This window comes from Neovison vison, chromosome 11, assembly GCF_020171115.1.
Source record: "Neovison vison isolate M4711 chromosome 11, ASM_NN_V1, whole genome shotgun sequence".
Classification (NCBI taxonomy): domain Eukaryota; kingdom Metazoa; phylum Chordata; class Mammalia; order Carnivora; family Mustelidae; genus Neogale; species Neogale vison.
In genome coordinates, this window is record NC_058101.1 from 161,387,493 (window position 1) to 161,400,606 (window position 13,114).

At 38.2% G+C, this 13,114-nt stretch overlaps 1 protein-coding gene across 3 annotated transcripts in view; it reads right to left on the reverse strand.

Annotated features, from left to right (window-relative positions):
- Positions 1–13,114, reverse strand: part of CDCA2 (cell division cycle associated 2) — a 50,603-nt gene that overhangs the window by 4,284 nt on the left and 33,205 nt on the right. For all 3 annotated transcript variants that reach the window (XM_044225115.1, XM_044225114.1, XM_044225116.1), the window contains 2 exons: positions 12,333–12,470; positions 2,441–2,612 (listed from right to left, as the gene is read on the reverse strand). In XM_044225115.1, the coding sequence (XP_044081050.1) occupies positions 2,441–2,612; positions 12,333–12,470 (310 nt within the window). The remainder of the gene's footprint in view (positions 1–2,440; positions 2,613–12,332; positions 12,471–13,114) is intronic.

Below are 13,114 nucleotides of genomic sequence, written 5' to 3' on the forward strand. Positions count from 1 at the left end.
CTTAGGTCTTATGTTTTGTGTTAAAATTTTTAATGTGATTTAAACTGCACTGTATTCTCAAATAGAACTGTTTGTTTCAATATTCTAAAAATCTACCCCTTCCACCTTAACTGGAAGATACTGCATGTGGAGGCTATCCACACTCTGTGTGTGGAGGATACACTGTCACATCACACAGGTGAACAAAACATTATCAACGTTTTAAAGCTATGTAGCACAGCCTTAAATAAATACATCTTAAAATAATTTTTATTTTTAAAAAATGGGGTGCCTGGGTGGGCTCGGTTAAGTCTCCAGCTCTTGATTTCAGCCTAGGTCATGAGCTCAGGGTTGTAAGACAGAGCCCAGGTTGGGCTCTGAGCTCAGCAGGGAGTCTGCTGAAGGTTCTCTTCCTCTCCCTCTGCCCCCCCCAGCTCCCATGTGCATACGTGCACACGTGCACACATGCATTCTCTCTCTCAAATAAATACATCTTTTAAAAAAAAATTAGGCTATGTAACACAACCTAAACAAATTCAGGCTTTCAGCGTTCTAAACCTCAGTACTATTGGATGCCATCTCTCTTGCTATCTCAGAGAGTAAGGTTTTAAACTGGCCCAGTCAAATAAGTATAAAAAATGTTTTAAACAAAATCAGAACTGTAAGATATACAAAACATCAGCTGAGCCACAAATCTAAAAAGCAGTATTTCATGATTTGATTACTTCAAGTCAGGTCACGTAAGGCAGAGATTAACATAGGGCCCATCAGTGGCAACCAACTAATATGTCAGTTGGGCTCTTTATACAATTTTAAAAACCGATATTTAATGTATTTTTCATGAAAGTGGCATGCTAAAGAAGAAAGGTAGGGGACAGGGATGGAGTGAGGAAGAGAGGTAGAAAGGGACAGGGAAAAATGGAAAAGGAGGGAGGGAAGATTTTGCTTTAAACCCTTATAAGGGATGATACCCTTTTATATATAGATATATAGATATACATATATTTTTATATATATAAAAAAATACTTCAGGTATTTTTAAAAAGAAATTCTCTGATAAGACGCAAGATGGAAAACATATACTAACAGTCATTGCTTAAACATCTTTGGAAAAACTCCAGTCAGGAACTGGAGATATAATGAGATCACTTAGTTTTCAGTCTCAAGGGGACTGCAATTTGTAGGGAAGGGAGATAGAGGGAACATTACAAACTTGATGGTAAATAAAGGTATAATGCGAAGAAAGACTTCTGGAAAGGCGGCCAGCAGAGCTAAAGCTTCAAGGATAAGCAGCATTAGGCCAAGATTATAAAGAGGTGGACTGGCCAGCTCCCTGTCCCAAGACAAGCACAAAAATGGGCTGGGGCAGGAGCAGCGTGTTTGTGATGACGGGCTAGCTGTGTTTGTTTAAACTCTGTGCTTTCCGGAAGTTGAGAAGTAGGCAGAAGCCAACAGTCTAGGATGGCATATGCCTATTCATCCTTGGATCTATTATAAATTCTACAGATATGCTGCAAATGGAATGCGGGGTCTACTCATGTGATGACAGACAAAGACGGCTGTTTTTAAAACTATTCTATACAAAATTAACACACCAAATGTATGAAAACATACTCTTATTAATTTCAGCATGATTTGGTTAATTTTAAAACTCAGGCATTATAAAATAGAAGCAACTCCAATTTTTATCTAACCAAGGATGTCAGCTGACTTAATCTTTGCTTCTCAACAAAACTGTTTCAAGGTAATCAAGTTCAATTTATAAATGTTATTTCTAGTAGATGCTTTAGCAGTGCCAACTCTACTGAAACATCATAGGGCAAACTTTAAAAATATTTTTGTCCTTGATTATAAAAGATCTATTACTGAGCCATCACCATGTTTACTCTTCATGATGGACCACAACACGATACAGAATCCATTATAACAGAATGCTATAAAAAACATAAAATGCTTTATGAAGAAAAAGGATGGAAAGAAGTTATTTCCCCTAAAATTATACAAACTACCTTGTGTCTTAAGTTTCTCTGGGGAGAGGATCCAGAGCTCCCATCAAATTCTGAAAAGGGTTAAAGTTATGAACTACTGCTTCTTTAACTTAAAGAATATGAGGGATGGTTGCTATTTTTACAGTTTTTACAGTTTACAGTTGCTCTTTTTTTTTTTTTTAAAGATTTTATTTGTTTGTTTGACAGAGAGATATCACAAGTAGGCAGAGTGGCAGGCAGAGAGAGAAGAGGAAGCAGGCTCCCGCCGAGTAGAGAACTCACAAATGTGGGGCCTGATCCCAGGACCCTGAGATCATGACCTGAGCCAAAGGCAGAGGCTTTAACCCACTGAGCCACCCAGGCACCCCACCTATAATCACTCTTTAACAGTGACAAGGAAAAAGGGAAAAGAAGGTGCAACAGCAATAAAGTGGTGGAGGAGATAAAACATCAATAGGAAAAGAGCAGAATACCTGAACACAGTCTTCCGGGGCTTGGAGTGGGAGGCATTATCTCAGAAAGCTCAGGCAGCTCCGGAATAGGACTGAGCAGCGGCTTCTTTGAAGCAAGGTCTCTTTCCCCATATAAAGACTTCTGAATGCTCTTCTTTCCCTTTGCTTTCTTCTTCCTGAAACTTTTTAAAGCCTGTGAAATGTATTAAAATGCCGTAATCGGGAAAGATGTTTCACCATCTTTTGACCCTCTAATTAATTAGACCCTCTAATTAATTTTGACCCTCTAATTAATTCTTAACAACAACAAAAATTCTTACTGAAAAGGACCAGTTATGCCATTTAAACTTTTAGAAATTCTGAGTTAGGCATGGAGGGCTGGGTAGCTTACACAAAGTCAAATAGAATGTGAAGCAGAACTCAATTTACAAATGATCTGATAAGCAATGGTCTACATTTCCACAAAATATTTGCCAAAGTAAATTCTGGGTAAATGAAAGATAGATGCTATAGATTTGACAGGCTTAAGACATGAGATATTTGAAAGTAGGATACAGTTAGGATCACTCGCGATCAACCTTGAATGAGCTATCTACTGGAAGCTATGGGATATTGTCTTCTGCTCAGAGGTTTGGAAGAAGAAATGACAGTTGTGTACATAACACAAAGCTAGGTGAGGTGCTTCCAACAACAGATGATTTCATTAAGACTAAAATGAGTAAGTCAAAATAAGATGAGTTAATGAGCACAAACAGAAGATGACAGACAATGGCCTGGTAATAACTGATGGAAAACACGTGGGCTTCTATAAAAATTAAAACTGTTCTAATAATATCTGGAATGCAGTATTAAATTCAGTTCTGACTGCCATGTTAGCAACTGAGAAACAATGTTCACTGTTAAAAAAAGAAGTTTCACCTAGAAAGAACTTTGGGGAAACTCAAACATTGTATTGTCATGAACAAAAAGAAATACACTCAACGTGTTAATACTGGAGAGAAATGGACTTTAGGTCAACATAAAGAATATGTTTTTAGTAGATAAAGCTGCCAAAAAATGGAATCCATTCAAACATTTATTGAGAGATCACTATGTATAGGTATTAAATGGTAAGGTGGAAAAAACCAAACCGAATGTGATTTTTAGGGGGCTCCCAGTCTTAACAGAAACATATAAATATATAAATATTTATATATATAAACTATATACGTATATATATTTATATATAAATATATAAACCATGACAGATGATATGGACTGAGATGGCTACCTGGCCTACAGGGGCTCCATAAAGCAAGCAAGGCCCTCGTATGCAAAGGGTATGAGCCTGAAAACAATGAAGGTTCACTGCACAGTGATTCAGGGAGTTAAAACATTTGATTTCACATTTAAGAAAGATGATTTCGATGAAAGCATAGAAACTAATGATGTGAAAGAGTGGCTGATGTATTCAAGAGTACAAAAATGGCACAGAACTGTATGTTCCTTGAGATATCTATAGATATCCTGTAAAAACAAAACAAAATAAAACATTCCATGGAAAAATAATTTTAGAACTGTACAAGATAAATGTTCCTCTTGGTGATTTATAATATACATTTAACATTACATTCTCTGAGAAGTCCTCAGTATAAATAATCTCCATACACATTAGGAATATGCTGGGTTAACTATTTTTCCATGAAATATATATATATATATATATATATTTTTTTTTATGGAACATCTGTTGACATTCCATGGAACAGTTGGGGAAACAACAGCTTGGTCAATGGATGTGGAAACCAAGAGAAAAATCTTAACTTGGGCTCCACAGATGAGATTCCATCTCTGGTGCCAGATGCCCGCCTCTGCCACCTAAATGCCTTCCCGTCTTAGGCAAGTCACCTCACCTCTCTGTACCTCCACCTCCTCCCTGCAAAATGGGAACCACACCAGCACACATCACAAATCCCTGCGGTGAGTATGAAGTTAGTTAACACAAGTGAAATGGTTAAAATTAGGCTTGGGCCGTACACAGATCTGTGTCAGCTCTTCTCGTTCTCTCACATTCCTTCCTAGCACTATGAGAACAGCTACAGGGAAAATTTTTAAATATTTTTTAATACAAAATTGTGATCAGTCTTACTGCGTGACACAGGCACTGCACGTTAATATGTTACAGTCACTGTTGTCAGGTTATAACTTCTAGAATAGCCTCTAATTCATAGGTACAGAAAATACCCTTTTAGTAGGATTTTGGACATCTTTGTTTATATGAAACATCTCCAGATCCTACAACAGTGCCAGCACATAATGACTTCTCAACAAACAAGAACAAATGAATAAATGTGAGAGATCTAGCTAAACTTCATAAAATTTGCTACCCACGATGAAAAGCTAATAATGCTTTTTCATTGTTATGGACCAGCAGAAGTACACCACCGAAAGATAAGAGGAAAGGGTAAAGCACTCATACGCTGATGAATGTACGTCTAGTATTGCTTGTCCATTAGAAGGTTTCATCTGCAGATGCTAGAACCTTATCAAAATTTAAGTCTGCTCCAATACAAAAAAGCCTTGCTTATACTGTAACAAAGCCAGCTGCATATGACTGGGATCCTAGGGAAGCCACAGATCTACAAATGTAAGGTTGGTTTATGACTTAAAGCAGATGGACAACTGAAGGTATTATCCCCAAAGTGATTCCATTCATTCCAGAATCACCAGTATTTCTTCTCAGTGAAGGAGATCATGAAACAGATATAAATCCTTATCTTTTATTTGCATAAATAATACTTAAGTTGCTTCCAGTGAGTTGCTTCAAAATTATTTAAAAATAATTCAGGTACATGACAACAAATCAAATTGTACAGGAAAACTTTTATGATGAAAAGCACGTACTTCCTTGTCCTGTTTACTTCTTGGTTCCATTTTTAGTTCTTACAGCTAGTTACAGCTCTCTAAAGAAGAGGCTCATAGTGTTGTATTTTTAGTCTTCTTATGGAAATTTTAAGCACACAGCAGGTAGAATAGTATAATGAACCCCAGGTACCCATCCTCTAGCTTCAACAATTACTAACCTATAGAAATCTGGATTCATTTATAATCCCCTTCCCTCGGATTATTTTAAAGCAAATCCCAGGCATTACCCCATTTCGTGTGAAAATCCCTGCAACATCCCCAGGAGATAAAGCTCCTTCTTTTAATTCCATAATAAAATGAAACCTTTTATTACTTGGCATTGTACTTTATTATTGATGTTTCCCTTTTGCAATGTCATTTCCCCCAGTTTTACTGAGATATAATTGACAGATAAAATTTAAGGTATACAATGTAATGACTTGAGAAAAGCCAGTTCCAAGAAGTTACATAGAGTGTGATTACATTTATATAACATTTCAGAAATGACAAAATGAAAGAAATGGAGAACACATTAATTTAAGGTGGGGAGAGGCATGGGAAGTAGGCAGGGTTACGAAAGGCAAGAGGAGATCCATTTATTTTGACTGTAGGTATTTTTCTATGTCATATTTTCTAAATTTTTACAGACCATCACTGGGGGAAACTGGATAGAGGGTACTTGGGAAATCCCCATAATTCTTGTTACAACAGCCATGTATCTAAAATGATCTCAAAATAAACAGCCTGGACAAAAAGAACAAAAACAGCAATTCTCCCTATTATTTCCTCAGAGATCTAGTTTCTCCAATTGGCCCATCAATGTTTTTACAACTGTTCAAAATCAGGATCCCAATAAGGTCCTTACACATTCCATTCGGTTGGCAGATCTTGTAATCTATGGTTCTTTCTTCCCTCACCATTTGATGAGTAAACTGAGGAACTTGTCTCGGAGAATTAGCCAAGTTCTGGATTTGGTTGACTGCAATCAAGAGGTCTTTATTTTCCTCTCTCCCCCACACTTCCTAAAACTGGTCATTAGATGTAGGCTTGATTAGATTCAGCTTTGATTTTTTTTTTTTTGAAAGATGATTTCATGGATGCCTATAGACTTCTTCATTGCATTGGAAGGACCATGTTTTCTCCCCTGTGACACTGATTGACCAGGGGGCTCAGATGTCCACTGCAATCCATCCATTCTGACTCCCCCATCAGCCTACTACCTCATGACCAACAACTTTCATGAAAGTTTTTTATTTATTAGTAGAAATTCTCCTATAAGTAACTCCCTCATCAACTATTTGCTTCCCAGAAATAAAACTGCTGTATTTTCCAGTTTTCACAAAAACGAGCTGGTGTCGTAGACAGCTCCTAAGGTGACCTTTAAGATTTTTTAACTATTATGAACTGAAGTATTTTTTTTCCACATTTGAAGTCTGTTTTAACCCACTACAATTTCTTTTCCTTAAAGGTTTTATTTATTTATTAGAGAGACAGTGAGAGGGGCAGAGTGAGATAGAGAAGTGGGCTTCCCACTGAGCAGGGAGGTCCATGCAGGGCATGATCCTGGGAACCTGAGGTCATTACCTGAGCCAAAGGCAGACACTTAACCGACCAAGCCACCCAGATGCTCAGCCATTGTTACTTCGGACAGTCACACCGTCCTACCTTTGGTGAGTGGAGCCCCTTTGAAATGGTTTGAGGAACTTCCCCGTGGCCCCAGTGGTTTCTTAAAGCTTCCCTCACTACACACTGGTACAGACCCAGGCTCGTTTCCTACATGCGTTGTTCATAAATCTGAAAACAGCCATTTCACTCCGGAACCTTGATCACTTTTAGTTGAAAATGGTATTCAGAAATGGCAACCTAGGTACCAGGGTTGCTCACTGCTTCTAAATCTTGACAGAGCTAGGAGGTCTTTTTTAAAGGGAAAAAAACCATGAGTCCATACTGATGTTTCTAATTCAAATTTAGCCTAACAAGATTCTGAATTTGAATTTTTATTTTTTGCCTAATGATGAAGTCTGGATTCCTGACAGTAAAAAAAAAAAAAAAAACAAAAACAAACCACAAAAACCTTTATTTTCTTTATTCTAGATTACGCTCCTCTCTCAAAGGACTCTTCATACATACTGTTTGTCTTTGTCTTTTTCTTCCACTTTTATGAAAATATTTGTGTGTATGAATATATACACATATTCACACATGTTTAATGTTCCCTATTTTCTTAGGTAAAACGTAGTATATTCGTTTGTCATATTGGCTGTCATAACAAAACATCACAGACTAGGTGGCTTACACAGTCTTAATCTCTTGTCTCACAGTTTGGGGGCTAGAAGTTCAAGACCAAGGCACTGGCAGGGTTGGTCTCCTCTGAGGCCTCCCTCTTTGGTGTTTAGATGGCTGCCTTCCTGCTGCCTCTGTATGTGGTCTTCTCCCTGGGTGTGTGCTCACTTAGGGGTCTCCTTTTGTGTCCAAACTTCCTCTTATAAGGACACAAGACTGAATTAGAGACCATCTCAATGGCCTCATGTTAAATCAATCACCTCATCAAAGGCCCTATCTCTAAATAGAGTCACATTCTGAGGTACTGGAGGTTAGGGTTTCAACAGAGAAGTATTTTGGCGACAGGGTGGGGGCGGGATCACAATTCAGTACCAAGAAGCCTACTATATATGTTATTTACACCTACTTTTTTTTTTTCACTCAACAGTAAATACATCCTGGCATCATTCCACCATTGGATATTCTCTTCACTCTACAGCTGTAAAATACTTTGTCAGTACACCCTAGTTTATCCAACCAGTCTCATACTGACGGACATTTTGGTTTTTCCATTACAAAGGGTACTGCAAAAAATAACTTTGTTCATATATCTTTTTGCACTTTCGTCATTGGATCTGAGACAGATTCCCAAACATGAGATTGCTGGGTCAAAAGGTAAATTTGTTTCATTAGCTTTCAAAATAGATCTTGAACCCCTAATCCGTAAGACAGTTGTAAGGACAGTTGTAGTACTTGCTATCGCCAGGCATCATTCTAAGCATTTTACAAGTACTAACTCATTTAATGCACGCAACAAGCTTATAAATTAAGTACATTACCTTTATTTTAAAACCAATAGAGAAATCAAGAATCTTGCCTGCCATGATCAAGCCAGAATTTAGAACCCAGGCAGTCTGACTGAAGAATGTGCACATTTCCTCTTAGACTGAATGCTAACACCCTCACTGACATCTTCTCTACCCACTTCTCACCTTCTGATTCAGCTAATTTAGATCATCTTGAACAACAATCAGGTTCTTGAAAAGCTTTGCCCTTAGTTGAAAACAGCATTTACATTAGGACTGCCAAGGACAAATCTTGGCTTCCTTTCCTCTGGCGCCCCCTGTAGATGACTCCTGGCACTAGAAAACATACTTTTCCTTACACTCCTTTATTGCTTGAAATCTCACTGACTATTGCTTCATGTTTACTCCAGAACTTTTATACACGGACTTTTATTTGAAATGGTATAGGCATATAATTACCTTTCTTTTTCTTCTTATATGACATGCCTTCCACTTTCTCAATCATAGGTCTTTTCGTTTTTCTCTCAAGACCTTCTCCCTGGAACACCCTTTCCTCCTGCTCAAATTGGGACTGGTTGCTCTTCTGGGCTGGCTGAACAACCACGTTTGGAGATTTCCCGTGCATCGCTCTCCTGTATTATTAGGATCCACTGTGTCCTGAATCCTTAAGCTTACTTCCTCAATTTTGTTAGAGTATCTCCTTTAGTAATGCCCAAAGAAAAACTTTCAGAGTCCTTGAAGTGTCTAAATGTCTTTATTTTTTTCTTTTACACCTAACTGGATTTGACTGGGTACAGAGTATTGGGCTGACATCAAGTTTTGTTCAAAACTTTAAAGGTCCTGTTCAATTACCTTTTACCATTCAGACCACTGGTAAACTTGATACTCTCAGATTCTTGTTTCCTGGGAGGAAAAGTCCAATTTTCTTGTTATCCTTATTGTTCAATTTCATAATGACAGGCTGAAGTCCTGGCCTTTTTTTTTTTAATTGTACTAGGCATTCAGTAGACCCTTATAACCTGAAGACTCTTTTCTTCCACTATTGGAAACCCCTTCTTTGGACAATTTCTCTCATTCTATCTTCTTGTTCTCAGATACCTACATAGTCTCCTAGATTCAGCTTTCATATCTCTTACTACTAGTCTGTTTCTCTTTTGCTCTACCTTCTGGGATACTCCTTTTTTCTCTAGTCCAATGACTAAATTTTATGTATTTATGGATATTTCTCCCTCTGTTCCTTTTTTATAGCATCATCTTCTTAGTTTTATGCAGATAATATTTTCTTAAATCTGAGTATGTCAGGTCTTTTTAAAATAAAGTTTCCTTCCATTCCCAGAATAATCTTTCTTTCTGGAGTCAGTTTTTCAACTTTTTTTTTTTTTTAAAGATTATTTATTTATTTATTTGACACACAGAAAGAGATCACAAGTAGGCAGAGAGGCAGGCAGAGAGAGGAGGAAGCAGGCTCCCTGCTGAGCTTAGAGCCAGATGCGGGGCTTGATCCCCAGAACCCCGGGAACATGACCTGAGCCCAAGGCAGAGGCTTTAACCCACTGAGCCACCCAGGCACCCCAGTTTTTCAACTTTTAAATATAGATCTCTCATCTCTGGTTTGTACTGAGTTGTCTGATTTTACATAAGAAAAGACTGGATAAATTGGTCAGAGAGTTCCCTCTGTTTTCCAGCAACTCTTTTTCCTGCAGGGAAATCCTAATGGCAGCTCTGTGCAGGGTCGGGCAGGGCAAAATGGGGAGTCTCAACCATAGGCATTGCTTGAGGGCAAGAGCAAGCTGTCAAGACTATGGGACTTTCCAAATGCCAGAATGAGGGCTTTCACCTACATGACATCATCTGTTCTGAGATGGGAGAACCTGATGGGACAGGACGTGGGGTGCCAACTGGTGTAAACTGTCTCATATACAAAACTTCAGTCTTTCTGTTTTCCATTACCACCTCCTACTCTCACCTTCTACTGGATCTGCCAATACTGGACACAGATTTCCTGGGATCGTGCTATGTGCTGGCTGGTTCCCAATGCCTCTCTGACTCCCTCCAAGCACATTCTGGGCTGTAAATCTACACCTTTCATCTGTCAATGTGCCCTCGTCTGCTTTGTCTTCCAGAGATTCACTGAAGGCTGTCCTCTGTTGCTTAACATCCTTCCTCCCTTCCTTCCTCTTCTCATTGCTATTCTGAGGTTAGTCTTTTTATTATATCAATTATTTTAACTCCAATGTGTCCTGGGAGTGGTTGGAACAAACCTTAATGCTCAATCCTCCTTGAACTTTCTGGCTATCGATTTTATGTCAAAAAGTACATGTACATTCTTTATAGCAGTTTTTTTTTAGTCTGAAAAAAACCAATTTCTAATGTTATAATAAAGATGTATGCATATTTTTGAATTTATGTGTATTTTTTTTTTCAGCAAGGGGATCTTTCAAAGGAGTGTGATCTAAAAGAGGGATTGAACCAGGAAAACTTTAGTTTTTTCGGCTTTGCTGACCTGCATATGTTTGGGCCATGTTTAAGTCAGTTTTTGTTTCATGGAACATGATGGAAGTTTACTAACTGTTTTGGGGGGGTGCTGGGGTAAGATTGATGAGCATAGTTTTGGAAAAGTTGGTATCTGAGGGGCTTGTAGGATGGTTTAAGAAGAGAAGTCTAGTAGGCCATTAATCATGTTTATAGATCAGACAGATTTGGGACGCATCAACCATGCTGTCAATGACACCACCCAGAAAATATACAATTTAGAACAGCAAAGAGGAGCTCCAAGTAATACAAACTAAGGGTGGATGGAAGGAAATCAACTTGTAACAGAGACTGTAAAGGGATGTTCTGTTATGTCAAATGCTGCTGAGGTGGCACGTAACTAAGCATGAGATCTCAAATCAAAGGCTGCTCTCGATTGTCACTAGTTTCTCAACACCTTAGGAAAACAATTCCAGTGAAGAGGTGGAAAGTGAGAGCAGACTTCACAGAGTATCTGCAGCTATGACTGCCCTAGGATCACCGATGTGTGTCTCTCCAAGACCAACGTTAGATGGCAGGAGGGCAGTGGGGGACCAATCCAGACGAGAAATGGAAGGAAAGAGATGGAGAACGGACGTTACTGACAAGAGTTGGTGAAATAGCTCAGGCAGTATGAACAAGGAAACGTAGGAAATAACGGGATATCTGAATGCCAGAGGGTACACGGAGGAGCCAGAAGATTGTTCATATCAGAAGAGGTATGTAAGGGAGTGAGAACGCTGGCAGGAGAGGCCACTGGGGTCAGCAAATGGGACAAAGTAGTGTGTACTATTAGGAGCAGGAAGGTCTTAGGTACCAACAAGCTGTGGGGAAAGGCAGAGGAAGGCCTGGATCACTGAAGTGGCCGAGGTCCGGTGACTAAGTTAGGTTCTAGATCAGCCATCCATAAAGAGATCGTTAAGTCCCCTGAGCCAGCACAGGCCTTGAAGTATTGAGGAAGATGAAGAGCCAGTTTCTAAATTCTCCCTTAAATACGGGAAGAGATCCAGCCCTGGCAGAAGTGAAAGCACACAAGGGCAGATGGCACACTCATCTTTGTCTAAGAAATTAGAGGATTCCTTTCATAGGGTGAGATTAGATGAGATTCAAAGGTAAGAATCAATTTAACACTTGAGCGCTGAGTTTTACTGCGTTGAAAATGTACATAATACAATGAAGAAAATACAAAAATGGTCCTCAGGTAATTATAGCTGATTACATATATTATAAATTTTATATATACATACACACACACACACACACACATATATAAATAACACACACACACACACACACACAAATTGCCTCTGGCCCTTTCTATTCTATGATGATTTTAATACTCTTGGTCTGATGTTAACTAGAAAAATTTTGTTTCCGTGCATTCCTAATCATATAACAAAGATATGTACCAATTAATTCTTCTCTTACTGTATCTTTAAACACACACTTACCTGATTCTTTTTAGAAAGTACCCTTCCTGTGGACTTCCTTTCCTGAGATTTCCTCCTATTACTTTTCTTTTCTTTACAAGGCTGAGCTTCTGTATTAAATAAGTTGCAAACATTCTCTTCTGCAAAAGTGATCAATTGCTATAAAGAAAATTTAAAGGAGGGATATCACAAAACACAAGCAAATGCATTTTAAGATATGTTTCTCACATTTATTTTCTTTCCCACACTGTTTCTACATTTTCTATCCCACTTCCTTTTAATTCACAAGTTCCACTGCAAGTATTTTAACCATCTTAAACACGAATGGGAGAAGAGTAATTACCAATTTCTGATCTTATCAAACGTATACCCAGAAGCATATGCACTCTGTCCATTATTTTATTTTATTTTTTTTTCCAATTTATTTATTTTCAGAAAAACAGTATTCATTATTTTTTCACCACACCCAGTGCTCCATGCAAGCTGTGCCCTCTATAATACCCACCACCTGGCACTCTGTCCATTATTTTAAAAAAGAAAAAAAAGGGTGTAAAATTATTTATTTCTTCATCAAATATTTACTAAGCATCTACAATTTAGCAGCTAAGTGCTGTGGAGTTATGGGGGATGGTGGGGTAGGAACATGTACTTAGCTTATCTAAATGTGAATTCTGGGTTTATCACCCAACAACTTCAGCTAAAAGACCCATCATGGTATACTATATATTTATAAATTTAAACAAAAATCCAATTTTATCTAATTTAATGAAATAGGAAAAGACATGCATTCAGTGGGAGTTATG